Consider the following 25031-nt stretch of genomic DNA (forward strand, 5'->3'; position numbering starts at 1 on the left):
GCCGAGAAATCTGCAGTCTAGACGCACACTCTGTCAACAAAGCTTCTGTTGACAGACGTTTTGTCTACAGAAGCCTGCAGTCTAGACATAGCCTATTTAATAAATGTACAACAAGATAGGCTGGAGACAATATTAATCTCTTTACATTCAGTGCTAAGGCACACAGTTTGTTGTAGTTAATTTCATTTTATTGTCCCTTAATAATATATTTCCTACGATTTTATATTACTTGTTACCTCTGTCTTAAAACTCTCTATAAAGATAAATTTAAAAATACAGGAAAATAAATATGTGGCGACTGTTTCTTTAGATTGTATGGACATCCAGTGTATATTCCAAATGACATACATCTTTAGTGAGTTGTCTGTTATCAGAAAGCCTGATTTCAGCTGCTAAGATACATTTTATTTTCAAATGTGTTTCATAGTTAAGTGGTGACAAGAAATAATTTTTAACTTTCAAACATTAGAACAACTGAACTTAGCCTTTTTCTTTAACAGTGAAATGTCTATGCCATGAAAGGAGGTATTAATTGGAGTTTAAACTACCATAGACCACTTCCTCCCTGTTTCTCCGAACAGTAGAAAAATATCTGACTACCAGAAATGTTAATGTACCTTTAGATTATTTCCTAGGAGCAACATCATAGTGATTCAAAAGCTTACTGATAAGTAGAACTTTTCACTTCACACTTGACCAGCCAGTGGAGACACAAAAGCATTATCCAACTGGCATCTGTAGGATGTTGGGTGTTAGATGCTTGTTGTTCTCAGACCAGACCCAACTGGAGAAACAGTTGTTCAGTAAAAATTATCATTGGAAGCATCAGTGATTGGTAGTTTCATTTATGAGGTCAAATACTGAAAATGCAGAGAGACTGAAATACTTCTGTCTTTTATTTTTAGAGAAGTAGAGTATTGACTTGAGGCACAGTTACGACGCAGTCAGGCTACATGACAGAAGCAATTCTGTCTCCAATCTAGTTAAACTGGCACCTTTTAGCATAAATTTTTATTAGGGAAAAAGAATCCCCCAAAACCTAATAAAAACAGAGCCATGAGGTAAAGTAGACACTACTCCCACTGAAGTCAGTAGGGAATTGTCCGTGTACACCATAACTTAATTTGGTCCACAAGGTACAATTTTAAAGATGTTTTTACAGGTAAGTGAAACCAAAACCCATGAATGCCTAGCCTGGAAAGCAATACCTTTATTGTATTTTTATTTTTAGTAAATTTCAGTATTCAAGTTTGATGTATAAACCCAGGCTTTAGGTGATTCAGTTGGTTAGTAATTTGTTACATTTAGAAACCTAAGGTCAAATATTATGGAGCATAATAACATGTAAAAGTAGATGTAGGATCTTGCCCTGTTTCTATTGCTCTAATTTACAGAGCCAGTAAATAAATTGGTAACTGGTTATGCTCTTGCCAGTGATATTGGTCCCTCTCCTTCTTAGATTTCCAAATTTATTCACTAGTAGACTAAAGAAAAGGAAAAAAAAGAATGATCCCAACAACAAACCACAGAACACATTTAAAGAAGCCCTTAATTTTATGACATATACAGACACAAATTTTGACATAAGGCTTTCCTAAATTTATATTTATTTTTCTAAATGCATGTTAATTTCTTATTTATTTCAGGCATTACTAGAGACTCAAAATTTACTGCGCACTCAGGTTGCAAATTTTACCTTCAACCTTGGATTTTCAGGAAAGTTTTACAGCACAGGTAAGAAGGAACTTTGTGCTCTCAGGTAGCTACAATTAAATAGGTATCAAGATTTTAAACCTAGTTTTTAGCACTGTCTATGTATCATTGCTGACTCAGTAGAGCAATGGGAAAGTGCTGTGTTCCATCATCCCAGGCACTAAGTGTCCAATCCAAGGCTCACTGAAGCAATGGAAGGAATCCCATTGATTTCAAAAGCCTTTTGATTAGGCACTGAAGGATATGAAGTGTTTCTGCATTTTCTGAAGCGCAACCTGTCAGATTTAGGATGAGAGGAAGGTGAATTAACTGAGAACATTTTGGTAATTACAGGACAGCATCGTTGTCAGTCTAGGCTTTTTGCAGTATCACAGGTGCAATGAAAAGCACAAGACTGAAAACTTAATTCCACAACCTTTTAAGAAGCTGCGGTATTTGAATGTGACACACATCATGTCATATCTCAGTGTGAGTGGAAAGCAATAATACTAGGAGAAAAAAACATTTATAATTGCCTTTAAAGTCCTGGTTATGTCAAAACCTTCATTAAAGCAAATTTAATGAAAATAATTGTGTTTTTCCTTACTAACTCTTAACAAAAAATTCCACTTACATATCCCATGTTTCTCTGGAAGATTAGCATTGCCTGATTCAATGCACTTAACTGTTTCTTTCGTATGTACTTCTCTTTCCCTCAACTTTGCTCCTCTCTACAATGCCCCTTCTACCTTCTTCCTCTTCCTTGCATTTTTAAATCTTCTCTGTAACCCCTCTGCCTCATGCTGTCATCAGGCTGCCTGTTTTCTTTAGTGTTCCCTCCCTCACCCTCACTTATATGACACCCAGTAATGAGAGGATCAGTGGGAGGCACAGTCAAGCACTTATTTGAACTGAGGGGTTCAAATAAGTTGTAAGCCTAGCAGTTTTTTCTGTTTGAAGTGTCACCTCTGGAATACACAGTTTCACAACTAGGTCAACCATACTGCAAAGGGGACTGTTGGTTGCATTATATTAAAAAAACTGGGAGGGAAAGGCTCAACAGGAGGAGGTAAAAATTAATTAGAGAAGCAAAAGAATGAAGGGAGAACTTTAAATATCTAGGAAATGGAGTATATGTATGTTCACTTGGGGAATAAAAAGTATGGGGTAGAGATGAGAAGAGGTTTAAGAGAGGAATAGAGTGAAGAAACCAAGATGATGATGTATTTGTGTTATTGTAACACCTTCCATCCCCAGCTGAATTTTGGGACCCATTTTGCTAGACACGGCACAAACATGTAGTGAGAGACCATCCCTTTACAGACTAAGTAGACAAGACAAAAACATGAAGGAAAGGAGAGATGTAATGATTTCTGAAGATCATACAGCAACTCTGTGTCAGAGCTGGCTATAGACTTTGGTCTCTTGTGACTAATTGAAAGCTTGTTTTCACAGAAAGTTGTCAGGGGGCAGGGAATAAAGTAATATTAAGGAAAAATGGAGGGAGCTGCTGTTGCCTACATAGCTCTTCATGATCATGGTGCAGTTCCAAAAGACCCACATTTTACTGCGTATTCTATTAGGAAACTCTTGGTGAAATCAGTTTTGCCCGAGTGTGGAGGACTACATAAGGATGCCAGTATTTTGCCTATTGCAGCTTAACTTGCCTGTGTAACCATTTCTTATTGATGTTCTCTATAATAAGGTAACAAACAATAGTAGACCATTACATTGTGCTGGGATGCTAAGATGCTACTTAAAGTCTGTGTCTATACTACAAAAATAAGTCCGAAGTTGCTTACTTTGAAGTAAGCAACTTCAAAGTTGGGCATCTATACACAGCCTACTTGAAAGTTAAACTTCAAAGTAGTGCACTACTCCATTCCTGCAAATGTAGTAAGGACTTGGAAACTGGGTACCCTGCTTCAAAGTTAACTTTGAAGTAAGAAAAAAAATGTGTGTAGACTCTCTGCTGGCTACTTCAAAGAAGTGCCTAACTTCGAAGTTAGTTGCTAGTGTAGACACAACCAAAAATGTCCAGGCACAAAGTTCCATAGATGTCAGTTCTCCATGTAGACACAGTTAGCCCACCCATCTCAGCAAGTGCAAGAAGGGAAGAAAATTGATGGGGAAAAGATCATTTTTTTAAAAACACTAATGGGAAATTAATATTAATGGTGATATGAGGGAGATTTTTTCAGTTCAAAATACTAACTTGCTATTTTTATTTTTGTTAATCTTGAGTTCCCCTCAACCCACTAACAATTACTTCACAGGCTATCTTCAGGTTTTCTTTTCCCAGTTGATTTTAATATTATCAATATTTCATTTGTCACTGGTGCAGAGAGAACATGTTCATGTGAATGTGTGTGTGTTCTCCTGGGACTTAATAAGGTTTCCTAAAATAGCATAAAGTCATTTAGGGTGTGTGTACACTTGCATTCCTCTTTAAAAAGTATGCAAAAGAGGTAAATCAAAAATGCAAATGAGGTTCAAATTTGCATGTTTGTACCTCATTTGCGTATTCTAATTTCAAAAGAGCTTCTTTTGAAAGAAGAAAGCCAGTGTAGATGCTGCTCTTTCAAAAGTAAACCCCATCTTTGAAAGAATCCTTCTTCCCATTAAATTAAGGCTTTGAAAGAGCAGCATCTACAATGGCTTTCTTCTTTTGAAAGAAGCTCTTTCGAAATTAGAATAAGCAAATGAGGTACTGAATTTGCAAATTTATATCTCATTTGCATTTTTGATTTGCCTCATTTGCATGCCTCTTTTGAAAGAGGAATGAAAGTGTAGACACTCCCTTAATGAGATGAGGCATCATCAGCTCCATTAAGAAACTTGCTGCAGTCTGTACTTGGTGTTGCATGTGAGTTCTGAAGTGAATACTTCATTCGTAGGATAATATTATTGTTTTGCCATATCAGCTTAATGGAAACATGTCAAAGGCCATGTCTACACTAGCCCCAAACTTCGAAATGGCCATGCAAATGACCATTTTGAAGTTTACTAATGAAGTGCTGAAATACATATTCAGCGCTTCATTAGCACGTGGCTGGCCGCAGCACTTCAAAATTGACGCGGCTCGCCACCGCACAGCTCGTCCCGAAGGGGTTCCCTTTTGAAAGGACCCCGCCTACTTCAAAGTCCCCTTATTCCTTTGAGCAGATGGGAATAAGGGGACTTCGAAGTAGGCGGGGTCCTTTCGAAAAGGAACCCCGTCAGGACGAGCCGCGCAGCAGCAAGTCGCGTCAATTTCGAAGTGCTACGGCCACCCGCATGCTAATGAAGTGCTGAATATGTATTTCAGCGCTTCATTAGTAAACTTCAAAATGGCCATTTGCATGGCCATTTCGAAGTTTGGGGCTAGTGTAGACATGGCCAAAGTGTTCTCCATGCAAACATGCACTATATCAACTCCTTATAAATAAAATATGGAAAGGTATTCTTTAATTACTGTAAGCATGGCTTGTTTATCCAAAAGAGGCTATTAATGAAAGATGCTCAAAATATTTTATTAGGGCATTAACTGCTATGCCTTATTGACTTTTCCTTAATGCACAGTTTTGTATTCCCTTCCAAAGCTCAGATCTGCTGAAAACTACAAGAAGAAAATAAGCATGTGAATCTGTTGGCCAACTAAATATTTCTTTTAATTAAGACATCATTGATCTGTACTGCACAGTACTCTTCATCTGGGTGCCCACATATAATTATAATGACTATATACTAACATTATATACTAATTGCTTATATTTTTCTTGCTGACACCTATTTCTATTAGCAGGCAATGGAGTGATATAGGAAAATGGATGTCCTTTTCTGGAGCCTTTTAGGCTACAAGTAAACTGTGCTCTTGTAGACAAAAAGGCACCAGCAAGAGTTGACTCCTGTGTATTACTAATACAGGGTAGGTATGCATTTCCTGTGCACGTGTATACTCTTATCTGGATATGTGAGCTGGTATTCCCAGGAGCCGACAAATTAACTTTCTCATAACATAGAAGAAAAGAAAACTGAAATCTTTTTTGTTTTTTGCATACTTCCTCTGAAAAGCTTTTGTTGCTGAAAAACCACACAACAATTTTGCATTCTAAAAAAAGTCTGTGTGAATAACTTACAATAACATTCTATTATTTCACTAAATTAAAATTTTCTTTTAAAGGCATAGAAAGTTAATAGGTCTCTATGCCACATTTCAAACCTCAACCATTTTTGTTCTTTTCTTGCAGCTCTTCTTTAAGTGTGGTGGGGGTTACAAAAATAGGAAGTACTGTGTGTTACTTTCCTCACCCTTCACCACAGTAAAAAAAAAAATGCTTACCATATTATACTCAAACTTTACAAAATAAATCATTTTAGAATACCCTGGGAAAATCAGAACACAAAATATGACTTTTGTAAAGGAAACTTTTTAATCTATATGGTTTTAAATTCACATATTACTCCTTCCTGTGTTCTAACTTTATTTCATTCTTACATATATTATGTTATATGCCTGATTTATACTTACCCTCATACCTCTGTAAAATCCCTGTCTTCCTCCTCTCTGTACCTATTTTAGAAACCCTGAAACAAACTTGAGTCTTATCTACTTGTACTATCCAAGTGTTTTTCACAGTTTTCCCAGACTCTCATCTCTAACTCTGCTAGACCCCTTCAAAAACATTTTTCTAATATCACCATCCTATCCTACCTCTCTAATAATGTCTCCCACCTGTACATACGTGTGTGCATGAACAACACATAAAAAATTCTGTCTCAGTGTTAATCCTACGCTTCCAAGTCATCCTAGGTCTAACCTTCTTTCCTGCTAGATTTTCTGACTTCTGAAAGCCATAATTGGTGATCAGTTATGAACCATTCAGTGTACATGTTATTAACCAGTGTGTACAGAAATAGCCACCAGCTTTCTCCCGAATAAGCCATTGTTTTGCTTTAAAAAAATTGAACGGATCATATGTTAATAGGAACTTTCACCTACATAAGTCAAACAAAAAAAGCAGTCATGTGGCACTTTAAAAACTAATGAAATAATATATTAGGTGACGAGCTTTTGTGAGGCAGACCCACTTCTTCAGATCGGGAAACAGTGCTGAAAGTGAACTGGCACAATGAATATATAACATTCATTTTAAGCACTGTTTCCAGCTCTGAAGAAATGGGTGTACCCCATGAAAGCTCATCACCTAATAAATTATTTTTGTTGGTCTGTAAAGTGCTATATACGACTGCTTTTTTGTTTTGTGAAGATACAAACTAATATGGCTACCTCTCTGTGACTATTCAACATAGCTAGGTCTACACATGAGCACTTCTTTGAAAGGGCAAAAATCAAAAGAGGGTGGTTGAAAGCGCGGCTTTTGAAAGGGAGCACCTGCACGCTAAAAGTGGATTGAAGGGTCAACCTGCCCATTTGAAGGGCCACTGTGTTCTTTCAAAAGGGAGCGTTCAAACTGCTCCAAGAACTCCTTGGAAAGAAGGAGACAGGAAATGCTGCAGATGCTCCACCCTCCAGTCCACATGATCTGAGTGCTGCCTAGATGTTCCCAGCCCAGCAGAGCCCACGCATGCTCCAGGATGGAGTCCCAGCAGCAGCTCCTGCATGAGGACATTCTCATCCTGGAGACCCTCCTGGCATTACTGTGCACCAGCTGCCCCAGATCTGCTTGGGTGGCTGAGCAACCTTCCTGGGGCTGTAGGGGTCCCCCAACCCAAGGCACTGTTGGGGACCCCCCTCCGGCTCTCACCCTGGAGAAACAGAAACTGGCCACCCCAGACACCTACCACTCCATGGGACAACAGTTTGGGGTGGGCGTGACCACTGTTGGGGCCATACTTATGGAGGTAAGTCAGGGTCACATGCCCCCCACATCTGGGTGGGGGGGCCTGGGCAAGGAGAACCCTCGGATGCAGGGGGCAGACAGGCAGGTGGGGGCAGGGGCCAGGCGGGCAGGGGGCAACCCTATGGCCTGCAAAGCCCTCATGGGAGCACTTGTCCCCCTCCCACCCGATGTAGGTCATCAGAGCCATCAATGCAATACTGCTGTACAGGGTCATCTGCCTGGGGGATCTGGATGATGCTGTCATGGGCTTCAACAACCTGAGATTCCTGAACCTCTTCAGTGCATTGGAAGTCATGCACATCCCCCTCTGCACCGCGGCACACAGCACCGGCCAGTACATTAATAGAAGGGCTACCATTCAGTGGTCCTTCAGGCCCTGGTGGATGCTAGGAGCCAGTTCTCGGACATCTGTGTGGGCTGAGCCAGCCACACCCATGACGCCCACATGTTCAGAAGCTCTGGGCTCTGCTGGCACATGGGGGCTGGCACATTCATCCCCCAGCACGAGATGCCGGTGGGGGGGTGGGGTGACATCCATTCCACTTTGCATGGTGGCAGACACAGCCTTCCCCCTCCAGCCATGGCTTCTGCAGCTGTACATGGGCCACCTCACCGCACCTCCCTGAGTGGCATTCAACAAGCGCCTCAACCATGCCCATAACATTGTGGAGAGAGCCTTCGGGTGCCTTAAGGGGTGGTGGAGGTGCCTCCACGTGAGGTTGGAGGTCAGGGTCTTCCGTGTGCCCTAGGTTGTGGGTGCCTGATGCATCCTCCACAACATTGTGGAGGGCAAGGGGGATGCCTCTGTCCAGGGGCGGGAGAGCAATGCAGCCAGCGCTGGGTATGAGCAGCCAGGAATTATCTTCATCCACCAGGCCCACCAGGAGGGCCTCCACATTAGGGAGGCCCTCAGGCAGGCCTTTGCGGATGGCCACCTGTGACCCCCACCCCACCCACACCCATCCCCCAGCACATCTGCCTCCCACTGTCCCTGCCACTACCATCCCCACCTTCACCACCACCACCGCACCCACACATCTGCCACCCACCATCCCTCCCACAGGACCACAAGGGGGTATATGGAAAATAAACATTTATGTACAACTGAAACATACGTGCAACTATGTGCAGCTGCAGGAAAGATGGTGCACCAGGGGGATGAGAGGGCTTCTAATCTAGAGGGGAGGGGTGGGACGGCTCAGTCCAAGGTTGGGGTGATGAGCTGCAAGCCCCACTGGCCCTGGGATCCCTTCCTCCCAGGTGCAGGGTCTGTGGCGGGTGGGGAAGGGGTGGCGAGCACTGGCAGGTAAGACCATGGAAGGACATGGGGGGGCAGCAGCAGTCTCAGCAAGGGCAGCAGCAGGCTTGGTGTGTGGGGGACAGACAGGGAGGCCAGGAGGCAGGCTACATTGGCTGTGTGCTCCCAGAGCATGGTGCTGATGCCTTCCAGGGTGGTCAGCAGCCTGTCCCTTACTGCCCTCCACCACTCCAGGCCAGCCTCCACTAGCCAGGGGTGCCACTCATCCACCGTGGCCTGGTGGTGGCTGGCTGGGTCCTCCTCTGCCCACCAAGGAGCCCTCCAGCCACAGCCGTGATGGCGTGCCATGTGGGGTGGGGCCTGGCCACCCTCAACATCTGCCAGGGGGTCTCTGGGGCCAAAGAAATCACAGGGCTCTCCTGGCCCCTGGATGATGCAGCTGTATGGAGAGAGGGACAGCATGTTGGTACCTTATTATGGCCCAGGATCACCCCTCCCAGGGCACCTGCCCCCCTCCCAAGACTGACATCCCCCCTCCCAAGACTGGCATCCTCCCAGGGCACCCGACCCCCTCCCAGGCCTGGCATCCCATCTGACAGCTCAGCAGCCTGGGGTCAACTCAGGCAGGCAGGACTTCCCAGCCTGTGGCATGTGGTGCCTGGGTACTGTCCAGCCCTGACTAGCTGCCACGCTGCATGCAGCTAGTGGCACTGTCCACTGCGGTTGTGTGCTGGCCATCACCGGCAGGCCACCACGGGGAGTGGTGTACCATGCTGGGGCAGAAAGGGTGTGGGCCGGGACCACTGGTCCTGTGTGCAGTCAGCTAGCCAGTGCGTCACCCCCTACCCCATGGACCAGGTGCGCACCCTGCCGAGTATGTACCAGAGGGTCCCTCGCTGATGTCCAGGGATGCCTGGCTCCCAGTCACCTGGCTCAACGAGTGGGAGGGGAAGTATATGGTTAGGTCTCCCTCCCTGCCTGACCACTTGGTGGTGCCCTCAGCCTTCTGGGTCCCTGATCTGGGCTGCTCCTCCTCATCCAGCAGCTGCTCATCTGCTGATGTATCCCGGACCGCCGGGGGTGAGGAGCTGTCCCAGGGCCCCAGGATGCCCCTGAGCTCTCAGAAGTAGGGGCAGGTGGCTGGAGCTGTCCTGGAGTGGCTAGCCTGGGCCCAGGTCCAGGCCCAGGCCCAACCCTGCTGAAGTTCTTTAACTTTTGAGCATTCTTGGTCAGCAGTACATTCCAGGTGGCCATTCATGAGGAGGACCTGGGCCAGGTGGGTGAATGCTGTGGCATTTCACCACTTTACCCCCATTTCAAGGAGGACCTCCCCCTCCTTCCATAATCCGAGGAGGTTCCTCAGTTCCCCTTTGGTCCAGTAGGGGGCCTGTTTTTTTTTCTTACCCCCGGAACCCTGGGAGCCCTGCGAGGTCTTGGAGTGGGAGCCCTGGGGTTCCCGCAGGGGCTGGCTACTGGCCATTGTTGCCTGCTGCTGCTCCTGGGCTTCACAGAAGCCGCACTGCTGGAGCTTGTGCTGAGGCTGCTCCTAGCATACCTTTAGCTTCTGCCACAGGGTTCCTGCATCCATGCTGCTTTAAGGGTGGATGAACACAGGGATCATAGAGCCCCACTGCTGCCAGCTGGAGAAGCCCTGTGCTTAAGGTGACTGGTGCCATGGCGGACCCCTCTTTCAAGAAAGTGGACTGTGGAACATCTACAAGTGTACTCTTTTGATTTAGCTTTTTGAAAGGGGACAATCTTCTTGATATGGGATCAGGGTTTGGATTCTGACATCTGTTCTCCATTCTTTTGATTTTCTTTCAAGAGAAGATGTTGCATGTGTAGATGCACCTCCCATTCTTTTGCAAGAGGGACACATGTATTAGACATTTTGTGCCTGTGTAGACACAGCTCATAGGCTACATCTACACGTGCCCCAAACTTCGAAATGGCCATGCAAATGGCCGTTTGGAAGTTTACTAATGAAGCACTGAAATGCATATTCAGCGCTTCATTAGCATGCGGGCGGCAGCGACGCTTCGAAATTGATGCGCATTGCCGCCGCGCGGTGCGTCCAGACGGGGCTCCTTTTCGAAAGGGCCCTGCCTACTTCGAAGTCCCCTTATTCCCATGAGCTCACGGGAATAAGGGGACTTCGAAGTAGGTGGCGTCCTTTCGAAAAGGAGCCCCGTCTGGACGCGCCACGCAGCGGCAAGGCGCGTCAATTTCGAAGCGCCGCTGCCGCCCGCATGCAAATGAAGCGCTGAATATGCATTTCAGCGCTTCATTAGTAAACTTCCAAATGGCCATTTGCATGGCCATTTCGAAGTTTGGGGCACGTGTAGACACGGCCATAGTGTGGTATAGAATCTTTGGTATGTTTTCTTCACCTGTAATATGCCACAAATAATGTATAAATAGATTAGTGGGGAATCAAAAGAAAAAGAGAGCGCTACACTCATTGTAAAGATATACTCTTCAAACCACTGAGGAGATTAAATACCAATGTAAATAGTACATTGATGATTTACACTGAAGATTTATCTTCCTAATACCTTCTGTGGAAATGAATAAGGATGACAAGGAACCACTTTCTTTGTAATTAGTTTTGCAAAGTGTTGAAAGACTTCTAAAAAAGAAAGCTATCTGTGGGTGCTACACTCAATCTGTTTGTGACAAATAAAGAATGAACTAGAAGAAATGCTGCCAGTAAACTGACTGACGTTTAAATAGTTGATTTGGATTAAGTTAGTAAGATTTAATGTAGGCAGCCACCTTTTAAAAAGTGTTGGATATCTGTCTCCAGATGCCAGAAAGTAGCTCTACATCATTTCTCACAGTGTTGTGCAAATAACTGACTTTTCATTTCATCAGCAATTCTGAAAAATAGAAGAATACATTTGTTTCAGGTCAATCAAAATGAAACTTTTTTAGTGTTTTGTTTAATAAAAGTCAAGGACATTTGGAAACTGGAAGGGCTAGATTCTCTAGGGGACTTCATCATTGTTTTGTGAATGGTGCTTGTGTTAGACCTGGTCTACTGGGAGGAAAAATCAATTTTAGATACACAAATCCAGCTCTAACAATTGCATAGCTGGAGTCAACTTATTTAAAATCAATTTTTGCCACCCTCCACATAATGGTAGGTTGACAGGAGAAACTCTCATGTCGACTTCCTTTATTCCTCTTGACTGCCAGGAGTACCGGGGTTGAGAGCAGCACCATGGCACAAAATCTAACCCAGGAAGGTCAATCTCCAGTACATCAATCTTCCCATAAGTGTAGACATACTATTAGAGATGGTGCCCCCATCAGGGACTTATTCCAAATAAGTGTCTCTATAGACTAGTGGTTATTCCCATGTAAGACTCTCTCAATCACTTCTATTGAAGTGTTGAAGCTGTTCCACTCTGTTTAAAAATGAAATATTCATTAGGCCTCAGTGATAAATAGAGTGACTCTATATCTGGTTGTTACAACACCCACCTGGGAGGAGAAGACCAGGCTGCAACTATAGTCTTCATGTCGCGGATTCAAACCTAAGTCTCCCCCATGTCGTGTGAGTCTTTTGTCTATCCACTGGGTTACCATTTGTCGAGGGGAAAGAGGTATCACCTTCTTCTATGTGGTTTTCTGGATGGCACCAAATGAAAATATTTAATTTTAATGCATTATTTTGACATTTTCATAATTTTCTCCTGAAGCAATTGTCAGAAACGGACACAAATTTTCAAAGTGGTTCAGCTGACATGATTGTGCAGTTTTCAAAGAAAAATTGTTTCAGACAAAAATTTCCATTCTGCTGTCTGAACCTCAGCACACATCTTCACTAACAAAGACTCAAAGCTTTTGTTGTGCCAGAAGGTGCCCCAGCCATTGGATTGGCTGAGGAGAGGGGGAGGGGAGCAGGCTGATTACCAGCATCTCTTTTTTCTTTTCACAAAAATGGCACTGCATAGACTGTTACTTTTTATTTTAAAATGAAAGTTTAAATTCTCCAAAAGAGACATAATATCAAGGAAAACTCTACCCTACACTTGAAATCTGAGAGCAGAGTTTTCAAAGTTCTGACTATTACAGCTTTGTTTTCCTGCCTAGTGCTTTTATAAAACAGGGTTGTATTTTTTCAGATTCTAGTTTCATGAGGCATGGAATGATAAGGCTTTGAGGGGCAATTTCTTTTGGCTTTCTTCAGAGCTTTCATAAAATGCAAACATCAGGTTTCTACTGCTGCCTCTACGTGTACACCAGGCCAGATAAATATGTTCTTTCATCTAAGGATCACATTCGAACAGGGATTGGCAACCTGTGGCTCTTTGAGGAGCCACTTGCAGCTCTGAGTGCTGCCACTGGTGACTCCTCTTGTAGTTCCGGAGGCTGCCCATCGCTTAAGGAAAGCCCACCATTAAAACGGGCTTAAGGATTTTTTTTTATGCAGTGGCAGCCTCCAGAGCCACAAGAGGGATCAGTGGTGACAGGGACTACTGGAAGAGGAAGCCAGCAGCAACCCATATGCTGTACAGGGGGGAAGGGAGCTGCAGGGAAGGGCAGCCAAGCCTGACTTGCCAGAGCTGCACTGGGGAAGAGGAGGAGGAGGCTGGCTGCTGCCGGCCGACAGAGGGAAGGCATGGGGGCTCTGCCTCCCAGTCATGTGGGTGCTGCTGTCCAATAAGAAGTGTTTCTTGAACCTCCCATCATGCTCAAACCAATGCAAGCGGGGCTGGACTGTGCGGCTTGATGCAGTCGTATTGAGGCTAGGATGTGCACCCAGTACAGTGACTCCCTGCCACCTTGGGGCACTGCAGGCTGTCTGCCCCCACCCTGGGCTTTCAGTTTCTCCAAGCTGAAATCAGTCACTTCCCTTTGAACAGCTCTTAAAGTAAACACCCAGGTAGTGGGGGGAGCAGCGGGAGAGGTGGGCATCTCAGGCAGGTAAATTCTGGGGATGAGGGGATGATTTAGGGCTGATAGGGGTTAAGCCTGAGGGTGAGGGTGGTTTGGGAGCTAAGGGGATTAAGCCTGGGGTTTTGGGTGTGGTTGGTGGGACCGGGTAAAGCTTGAGGATAGAAGATTGGTTTACGGGACTGAAGTGGGTAAAGCCTGGAGATGGGAGTAACAGCTTTCTAGCTGGTACAAATCATTTTGTGTGCACTGTTCTCAAAATAGGAGTGACAAAAAGCACAGATTGATATTATTTATTAAGGCCTGACTTGTATTCATGTGCACTGAAGCTCTTGACTTATTGATTTTGTAATTGAAGTTGAAAAAATGGCTCTTCTCCCTATTTCATTTGCAGACCCCTGCATTAATACAACTCCAGGAGCCAGCCATAGAACATGAGAAAATAGTTTGGCTCTAGTCCTCTTCTCTAGCAGTTTAAAGCTCTTGAAGACCAAATGAGAGAAACTGTGATCACCTGCTTTCCAAAAGCAGTCAACATGGACTTATGGTTACAACTGGACCTTGGTTTTCCCTTTGAGCCTGCCCTTAAAAGTCAGCTGTCATTGTTACAAATTAACATGGGAGGATAGAAATAGCAAAGAAAACACTTCCTAACATCCTTTCCTTAACAGAGCAATGTACTTTTACCAAAATTATGACATTACAGTGATGACGCAGTTATCAGTCCGGTTTAAAAAAATGCACCTTTCACTTCATAGTTGTTAATGTTTCTTTCTTATGTTGCAGGAACTGAAGAGGAAGATGAAGGTGATGACCTGTTATTGGGCTCCGTGGATGAGTTCTGGTGGTTTCCCCATATGTGGAGTCACATGCAGCCTCATCTCTTCCATAATGAGTCATCCCTGGTGGAGCAGATGATTCTCAACAAAGATTTTGCATTAGTGAGTAAAAAGTATAAAGTCTGATAGGCTGCAGGCCCTCCTGAGTCAGGAAATTTAATGGGCTATACTTGGGCAGCCCAGGGTGGCAATCAGTCCTGCCCTGTGACACCTAAAGTTGGTGTAAGCTATGTGGGTGAGCTAAGAAGGGAAAGCTCAGCTCAGTTGCTGCCTAGATGAGAGGGACTGAATAACTTCAGCTCTGATGGTAGAAAAGAGCTCTGTCTGGGGCCAGAAACTAAGGAAGATTAATGCTTATTAGCTTTTCCATTAGAGAAGGAGAGTTTGCATTTCTTCATGTTTAAGTTTAAAGGACGTGTGAGAGCTATGTTCCCCAACCTCTGAAGGCATTGGAGAGTGGATAAGTCAGTGCAAGAACAAGTAAGGAGTTCTTTACTGCACTGTGTCATGCCATGAGGATGTGCATGGGGAGAGTGTACGTGGTCACCAGGGTACAGACTCTTCACCTAGTTTGTTGGGAAGCGCTGGAAAAAAATGTGAGGCTTTATCTACCATGTGGACCCAAGCCTGGCTTTGGAAACTCAGATCTGAAAAAGGAACTTGGACTTAGTTTACTACTACCTTGTCCCTTGTTTAGGAGAACACTGCCCTGTCCCTTTTTATACTGGCCTTGTAAGCATGCAATGGCCTACAAGTAGCCAATTGGTTATGTAATGCCACCAGAGAGCATCACTTAGCTTGTCCCTGTACATTGTAGCTTAAAGAAGGCACTTATAAAGAGGCAATCTGCTTCCCGATACATAATGTAGATATGGGGGGAGGGGGGAGTGGAGTCAGGGACCAGACAGTAGATAATAAGCAAAATGAGAGTTTCACTTAAAATATTGCATAGAATTTGAGGTTTTCTGGGAAGATACCTCAACCTGATAAACAAATTAAGAAGTGAAATTGTTGGATGTCACAAGGCTTCGTTAAAAATCTTTGAAAGAAAATGTATTTCCTTCAGTATTTAAGCTGCCTCTTGGTGTTGGAGATGCATAATGATGTTTGATTTAGCCTGTTCGCACTGTTAACTTTTAAGAGCCGTCACTGACAGCATTATATGGAGCTCAATATAATTGTATTTTAAAGTAATGTTGAAAACTCTTTAGAACAAATCCAGGACAGTTCCACTTCGTTAGTCAGCATAACAAGAGGAAAAACAAAATCTATAAGCCCTGTCTTTAGGGAAGAAAACATTATATGGCTCTTAGCAAAGCATTGCAACACCAAACAACTAAAATCACTCAAAGGAACAGAATGACATTGTCACACAGCCTGCTGTTTACTTAAACTCTCAGAGCATCTTCCATTTGCAGATGCCAGTACGCTTCCCTTCTCTGAAAGCACAGAGCAAATAAAGAGAGTCCAGGAAGCTTAACATTTAACAGGGAATTGGAAGAAAACGCTTTCCTTGCTTATCAATGTGTTCCTTTTTCTAATGAAGTCCATACTCTTGCAAACTTCAGCTGCGTCTACACGTGCACGCTACTTCGAAGTAGCGGCACTAACTTCGAAATAGCGCCCGTCACGTCTACATGCGTCGGGCGCTATTTCGAAGTTGAAATCGACGTTAGGCGGCGAGACGTCGAAGTCGCTAACCCCATGAGGGGATGGGAATAGCGCCCTACTTCGACGTTCAACATCGAAGTAGGGACGTGTAGACGATCCGCGTCCCGCAACATCGAAATAGCGGGGTCCTCCATGGCGGCCATCAGCTGGGGGGTTGAGAGATACTCTCTCTCCAGCCCTTGCGGGGCTCTGTGGTCACCGTGGGCAGCAGCCCTTAGCCCAGGGCTTCTGGCTGCTGCTGCTGCTGCAGCTGGGGGTCCGTGCTGCATATACAGGGTCTGCAACTAGTTGTTGGCTCTGTGTATCTTGCACTGTTTAATGAAAGTGTGTCTGGGAGGGGCCCTTTAAGGGAGCGACTTGCTGTTGAGTCCGCCCCGTGACCCTGTCTGCAGCTGTGCCTGGCTCCCTTATTTCGATGTGTGCTACTTTGGCGTGTAGACGTTCCCTCGCTGTGCCTATTTCGATGTTGGGCTGAGCAACGTCGAAGTTGAACATCGACGTTGCCAGCCCTGGAGGACGTGTAGACGTTATTCATCGAAATAGCCTATTTCGATGTCGCAACATCGAAATAAGCTATTTCGAAGTTGGGTGCACGTGTAGACGTAGCCTTCATGTAATTGCCTCCTATTCTTCCTGTAGTTTTTTCTTTTTCGCCCTCAACTTTTTGTTTGCCCGGATATTTGCATGGAATCATATTTGTTTAGTAGATCAGACTGGGAATGGTTCTTTTATCAGCTTTCTTTTCTGAGTTGATTCATTCATGGATTGTAGAATCCATGTCTTTTCCCATCATGATTAGCAATGGGCAAATCAAATCAGGTACAAGAACCAGACTGGAACATTATTCAAAAGTTGAACTCAAACAAACCTAGACATTCACATGGCTTTTCGTTACAGTATTTTCTATTTCGTTTTGGTTATAAATTGCTGGTTCCATCTGCAACCCAAAGCAAAACCAAAAATCAGGAAATGATGCTCTTGGACACGTCCAAGCCCCTTTGCAGACTTATGGATTAAAGGGATAATATGCTTTAGGAAACAACCAAATTGTGGGAATTTTATGCAAACTGTACTTTGAATTTTGGGACTAGTTTAGAAAATGATCCCAAAGCTGTAACTACACCCTTGGCCCACATGCTACTATGATGTTTACTGAATCTCGTCTTAAATAATACACCAGTGTACATTTAAGTGCATCCACTCCATACAAAGATCCTCATATTCCCTTTAAACCAGAAGTAACTGATAACAGGTAAATAACTCTGGTATGCTTCTATACAATAATTAACATTCAATAGAACATTCAGTAGAACAATATAACTATGTATAATTACAGACTGTTTCTTCACTTTAATTCATGTACAATTCTTCTGAGATTCAGCTTTTTAGAACATTTGGAGGGGTTGTGTTATCCTGTTTGTGAGGGAAAGGGACATGAACAAATATTAGACAGTTCACATTCAAGTCAAAGTAATTTTTGTGACATGTAACTCAAACGTTTTTGACTCACTTCCTTTCAACCTTTCACAATTTTTCCCCTCAGTAATTGGATTAAACCTGCCAATGTGCAGGTCAAACTATATTTAATAGCAAAAAGTTATAAGATGGGATAAAAGGTTGCAGTTTTAACTACAAAGGAAATACCTTCTCTCCAAAGTAATTTTCACTGAGTGGCAGGGGCTCTTAAGGGTACCCATAAATAAGGAACAGAAGAAAGTGAAAGGCTGCTGTCATTATAGTTTTATTTCCTTCTAATGGTTGGCCATGGGTTGTACTGACCTCTCCGCACTGAATTCTATAAAAGCTGTACAATTTACTTATGAGAACACTTCTTTTCAAAGGGCTTCATGTGAAATCCTTTCTGTGGGAGAAATTTATCTTCCTGACGTGACAACCTCCCTGATCTCTAACACAGTTCTGGCAGCCATGAACTTGGAGCAATCTTGAATTCTCCTCTCCTTTCTCTTATTTTATATGTTACTGTGTTTGCGAATGGCATTCCCCACCTCTTTATGACATGCTTTCATATCTCATACAATAACCAAAAGCAAATCCTTTTATAAGAATCAGTACACTTTTTTTATGTCAAAAACTTATTTAGGTTCCAAATCCAAATTAGCACAGGTTGAACCTCTCTAGTCTAGACTGGTGCCAAACCAGAGAATTTGGAAAATAAATATTTTATAGCAGCATTTTGAATACTTGCACTGCTTACTTGGGTCTGAGAAGACATTTGGGGGTAAATTAGAGCTAACAACACAGAACATTGAGAGACAGGACTGATGGCTGTAAACACACTTTATGGGACTTTTTGGCTACACTCACCATAAGTGCACATCTGGCTGACATCATGCTGGACATGGAAGTTGCCGGACCAGAGAGTGTCAGACTGGAGAAGTTCAACCTGTAGTTTAATTAACAAGAATAATAAAATTTTTTTGTGCTGTACTTGCTGGCACCTTGGTAGCCCCAGCTGTGAGATTGGCTGGAGGCAGAGGGGCAGGAAATGGGGGAGCTGGCTGAGTACCAGCTCCTCTTTTTTAAAAAAAGCACTGACAATAATTAAGCAGATGTCTCCACACACGTTTTTCATTTTGTATTTTTTATGTCCCCTAGAGTCCTCATATTTTTGTGCTGTTTTCCCTTGCATCACTCATCCATCCACTGAGCCCAATCTTTACTTTGGAAGCTTTTAAGTAAAGATATGTCCATTTCTAAGAGAAGTTGATTGAGGGTGGGATAGTCAAGTGTGGGTGGGGTTTTTTTTCGTTTTGTTTTTGTTTTTGTTTTTTTCTTTTTCTAAAGGTTTGAAAGGAACACATTCTATCCTAGAAGGCTGTATTAATGCTATTGCAAATCTTAAGCTCAGCAATTGCTTCACATCAGGACTTCTTAGAACAGCTTAATGTTAACATGTTACATGAAAAACCGTGACACCTACTTTCTGTGATCTCATATTGGGAAACTATTTATAATAAACTAGAACATACGTTGAATCACTACAGTGCCTTTTGGTTTGCAGATTCCTTTTACAGTAAATCTATACTGAAATCAATAGAAAGATTCCCACTGACTTCAATAGGCTTTTGATTAGGCCCAGCATGGTCAATTGTTCTGGGAGAAACAATAATTTTATAATAAATATTCTTAATTGCAACAGAATTCCTACTCTGAATTAAAGCCAAGCTTCAGGGACACTAGCTAATTCAGAACTTCCTATGAAACACATAGTAATAGTTAAATTATTGCATGAAATTTTAAATGTGCATTGCATTTTCTTCTTGGATTGTAAAAACAGTCTATTGTTCCCAAGGATCTGCATATGCAAATTCCACTGCAAATAGGGAGCAAGTTCTGTGATTCAGAGTACGTGACTGAATCAAATCATAATGACAGGGTTCTATTCTCAGCTCTGCAATGGCTTTGCCTTTTGACTTGTACTTCAATATGTCCATCTATAAAATAGAAATAATAATCCTTTCCCCTGTGTGCTTTGCAAAATTATATTTACAATCAGTTAAATACTAAAAATCAACACAAAGTTGAAACGTTTGAAACTTAAATGCAACGGTAAAATAAAACTTTTGATAAGTGCACTCAATGTTTTGCATATCAAAAAGGACTGTTAATATACTATTTAACAATTGGCTGATGAATGAATGATATTTTCTAACATCAAGGCCGTGTCTACACTAGCCCCAAACTTCGAAATGGCCACGCAAATGGCCGTTTCGAAGTTTACTAATGAAGCGCTGAAATGCATATTCAGCGCTTCATTAGCATGCGGGTGACCACGGCACTTCGAAATTGACACGGCTCGCTGCCGCGCGGCTCGTCATGATAGGGCTCCTTTTCGAAAGGACCCTGCCTACTTCGAAGTCCCCTTATTCCCATCTGCTCATGGGAATAAGGGGACTTCGAAGTACGCAGGGTCCTCTCCAAAAGGAGCCCTGTCGGGACGAGCCATGCGGCAGCAAGCTGCGTCAATTTCGAAGCGCCGTGGCCGCCCACGTGCTAATGAAGTGCTGAATATGCATTTCAACACTTCATTGGCAATCTTCGAAATGGCCATTTGAATGGCCATTTCGAAGTTTGGGGCTAGTGTAGACATAGCCCAAGTGGGGTTGAAAATTATGCAACAACACAGGACATGGTGTAAAGTTAAGGAAGTTCCTTGTAAGAACAAAGCTATCTTACATGTATGTGAATGATTTGTATGGCAGCTGGTATCAGCAATGGAATTTGTTTTAGCCACAGATGCTGCATCTTTTACCTGTCAAGAGGCAATTTAATGGCAATATTTTCATCCTCTAAGGATGACAGAATGTTCTGTGAGAATTAGAAAGTAATAATGGAAGAAAATGAACCCCCGTCCGCATCAGTCAAAATGTATTAACACAAATCTACCATGGTTTGCCATTGTCTGATCTAGGCAATATTACTTTGCATGGGGAAGGGAAAAGCTTGAAGCCTTGTTTCCCTGGTAAATGACCCAGTAAATTCATATTCTCATTCTGTCTCTTCCTTATGTTGTTGGCAGTGGGTAGTATTCTTGCCCTATTCCTCATTAGATTACAAGAATACTGAATTCATATAATCCCAAGGCTTTATCTTTTTTCTTTTGTCTCAGTTAGTGAGTAGTTCCTTGGAGTGCTGAATTGCAGATGACACTGAAAATCATGCAGAGACAAGACAAGCATTGGGGTTTTTTTTGGCTATAGGTCACAAAAGAGAAGAGCTTATTCAAGAATTAATATTAGGAGAAATTATGCAAAACAACAATAGCAGATTGAGATTGTCTGTTGTACATTATTTTGAATTTCTCCTATATAATTCTATTCTCACCACTCCTTGCTCCTTAGACTGCCAAAACCCTTTGACTTTAAAAAAAAAACCCACCAAATACAAATTGTGCAAAAGGTGCACGACATACCAAGTGCTGACTGTCTACACATCCACAGGCTTCTGGGCCATTGGAATTTCAATATGTGTAGTTTCGTGCTGGCAAATTGGATGCCATATATTTTTATGGATTTCTAGTGTCTGTGATCGTTTTGTTGTGCATACACAGAATCCACCACTGACTGCACAACTTTGTTTTTGTCTGTGATTAGTACGTAGTTCTGAATAATTATCAAGACAATGAGCATACTTTATTCTAGGAGCCAACTGTGTGCTCAACAAATTATGGTGGATTTCCAACCTGTCCCTTTACCCACTCTATTCTTTTTCTAATCAGGTCTTTTCCCCACTCACTACTTCCCACCATACTTCATTTTGGCTCTATCCTCAGCTGGCCTGTTACCTGACAGAGACAGCATTCCCACTCCGTGTATCTGACTCTCAGACTTACATCCTTTACTCTGCTCCCATTCTTTCGTGGCAGCAGTTACTACCATTAAATCTGTATTACTGCTTGTCAGCTGACGCTCACACCATGCCCCATCTGCACCCACCTCCCATGACCGGGTGTGTGGGGTACTCACAGGAGGGACCCTCACCCAGACTGGAAGATACCCGGGAGTTGGCCTGGCTGGTAGGGATTGGCTCTAGGCTTATTATGAAGGTGCTGCTGCTGGCTTCTGAGGCCGTGTCTGCCTCTGGCTCCCGCAGGGGCTGGGACTCATAGCCTTGCTCTTCCTTCTCCAGGGGCTCCAGCTGTGCTTGAGGGGCCTCCGGCACCATGTCAGAGGTGTATGTTGGAGGTGATGTGTCCCCTCCCAGGATGTCCTGAAGCTCCTTATAAGAAGGGCAGGTGATGGTCCTGACCCTGAGTAATGGCCAGCTCCCAGGCCTGAACGTAGCCCTGCCAGAGCTCCTTCACTTTTGCCTGAACCTGTTCCATGCTGCCGAGTGGATGGCCCCATTTCTCCAAGGCAGTTGCCATTCAGGAATAGGCAGGGACATTATAGCATTTTGCCTTGGGGTCTTAAAATAGCTCCTCCTTGACCCACAGGTCCAGGAATACCTGCATCTTGGCCTGGTCCAGGAGGGGGCCTGCTTCTTTGTGCTCCGGGGTGACTCCCGGAACCCCTCCAGCTGGTCCCTTGAGGGCTCAGGGATGGGTCTGAGGCTCCTTGCTAGTGTGCCACAGAGAACACTGTCTGAAAAGGAGTGGCTGTGAGGTCGCTTGCACAGCAGCATGTAGCTCTACTGTTTGCATGCTCTCAGCTTCCTGCCATGGGGTCTCCTGGGCTTCCTGAGGGGCAGGGCCAGAGGCAGACACAATAGAGCACTGAATGCTGTGGACAGGGTTTCCCCTGGAGCACCTGTGTGGCACTCTGGAGGCCTTTTCTGTTGACAGAAGCCCCCTCCCCGGAATGGCTTTCTGTCAACAGGTCGCTGTAAACAGAGGCATTATCCCTCATGCGGAGTGCGATACAGCTGTCAACAAAAGTGCTGCATTCTGTCAATTCATGGTCGACAGGCCACCTTGGTAATGTGGACACTCCACGGGTTTTTTTCAACAACACCCTCTAGTGTAGACATAGCCTGAGAGGCACTTGCCTAAGAAGCTCCTGACCAGCAGCACTCTGTTAGGCTTTCCTGCCTGCCAGCAACCCCAGAGCATGGCTGTTTCATGTGGTTCTCTGTGCTGAATAGAAGTGCACATTAGTTTCGGGAACAGAAATCAAGAAGTAGTTGGCCATTCTCATTCTTCTTCCTGCTGCCAACATGTTGTAGGCAATCTGCCCATCTATAGTCTGCACTGATTCATACACTAAAGTCATCAAGGAGGAAAAGTTGCTCAGTCAATGGTATTCTTTTGGTAACTTGAGGCAAACAATTAAAAAAGAGTACTCTTCTCAAAAGCTAGATTTGACTGTTGATCCATAGGCACAAACGATGTTCACAGAGCCAGAGAATGTCTGAAGTTTAAGGGAGATATGCTCGGATATCCCAGTAGGTGTTTCCGTGAGCTTTACCCACTTGTTTCTCACTGTGAAACTGGTACCATGCAGATGATTTTCTTTTCTGCTTTTACTCTGCTAAAGGAAGGTGTAATTGGCCTCTTGGACAGAAGCAGCATCTGCAAGTCTTATTTCCTGAAGTGCTGCAATAGCAACATTTAGTTTGTCCAGGTCACGGTTTATCAAAACTGGCTTCCATATGCTGTTTGTGCATTATAAGTAGTCATCCGTCAATCCAAGCATGTAGTCCTGAGATTCCACCTTCCATGCTGGAAAGTTCTTCATTTCTTATTTTTGTCAGGTGCAACATTTCCATGTGCTTTTCCACTTTTGGGTATAGTCACATGTACCTGATGAGGCAGACAGACCATCGTGAGTCATCGCCTGACAGTCTAGGGGGCTTCTGCATGTTTTTGTGAAGGATGGTGGCTGGCCAGTGTAAGGCAGTGATTCCTCCCACCATCAAAACTGACCTGTGACACCCTCTTTTACACCTGTTAAGAGAGAGATTATCACCCATAACTGCCACCATCTGTGTTGTGCTAATGTTGCCTGCAAAGATGGAGTGTGTGTGCTTGCAACAGCTTTGCCCGTGTCATTTGGAACCAGCTGTGCTGCAGGAGTTGCCAGTACAAAGATCTTCCATCTGCCTGCCTACAGGGGCTCCACTGCTAGATAGGTTATATCATTAGCAAAACCACTGAGTGAATTTGCTCATCTGCCTTTTGCTGGCAAAACCTTCATCCATGGTTCCACTACCTTGAGCAGGCACTCATCCACCTGAAGCTGTTGATGCTTCCTGAGGTTTTCAGGTTAATTAGCCACTGCCCAGCACTTGGTTTTGATTGATACAGGTTGTATCGCTTATAGTCATAGCATCAACATGTTTTCAATTCTGGCCTGACCTGGCACAAATACTCATCACTATAAATAAAATAATAAAAGAAATTTTACAAAAGTACACTAACCTGACAGGTTAAGAAAATCTCCTGAGGGAAATTTCACTCAGGACCAACAATATTAGAAAATATCTCACTGCTAAAAGTTGATAATAGCATATGTAAATCTCCTAAATACTGCAAGGTGACAGTTTGGAATGTAGTATATCCAGGATATTACCCTTTTTTTGACAAGGTAAAAAGAACCAGCAAGTTGCCTGCATCTCGAATTTTAACCACTTCATCATCTAACATAGCACTATAAATAGTGAACTAAATAGCTTCAGTGAATATATGAAAAATTTTATGTAAACCCATGGCATGCCATACTGAATAAGATGATTGGTTCCTGTAGCTCCAGTCCTGCTTCTAATAATGGCCAATACTCAGAATTTCATCAAAAGCAGATAATGATCGTAATGTCAGTTTTATCAAAATATAGCTTTCTTTAGAAGTGTGTAACTATTTGTACACTCAGTTTGATTTTCAGAAGTTATCTAGTGAATCTAACAGTTGAGTTTTCTATCCCTACTGTTGCTGTCTGAATCTCTATTGCCCTCTTGAAAGTTAAAGCTGTAGAAATATGCATAATAACCTTCATTGCTCCAAAAATGTTCTGAGTTCTTGGAAAGCAGTGTCCATTCCACTTTCATATTCCCTCCTTTGTAGGAGCATTTTTAAACATAGACCTTGTGTAAACAGTATTCCCAGAGCCAAATGTGCCGGTGCAGTGCATTCTATATTAGGGATAGGGCGTGGGGTTCTCTGTGCGGAATTGTAACTCTGTGGCCTGGGGCAGCTTGCTAGAGTGTGTTGTCTTGTTCCTTCTCCTTTGGGCTGCATACAAAGCTTGGAGTGTGTCAGCAATGGGGTCAGGGAGGGAGAGCATTCTGGATGGGATCTTGATAATACCATGTAGGGCTGCATAAATCGTGAGGATGGCCTTGGTTATATGGATCACTGCCTACTGACTGAAC

At 43.6% G+C, this 25031-nt stretch overlaps 1 protein-coding gene across 2 annotated transcripts in view; it reads left to right on the forward strand.

Moving 5' to 3' along the window:
* Positions 1-25031, forward strand: part of NDST4 (N-deacetylase and N-sulfotransferase 4) — a 153700-nt gene that overhangs the window by 40077 nt on the left and 88592 nt on the right. For both annotated transcript variants that reach the window (XM_074991959.1, XM_074991960.1), the window contains exons 2-3: positions 1647-1734; positions 14482-14636. In XM_074991959.1, coding sequence (XP_074848060.1) covers positions 1647-1734; positions 14482-14636 — 243 coding nt within the window. The remainder of the gene's footprint in view (positions 1-1646; positions 1735-14481; positions 14637-25031) is intronic.

This window comes from Carettochelys insculpta, chromosome 4 (genome assembly GCF_033958435.1).
Source record: "Carettochelys insculpta isolate YL-2023 chromosome 4, ASM3395843v1, whole genome shotgun sequence".
Classification (NCBI taxonomy): Eukaryota; Metazoa; Chordata; order Testudines; family Carettochelyidae; genus Carettochelys; species Carettochelys insculpta.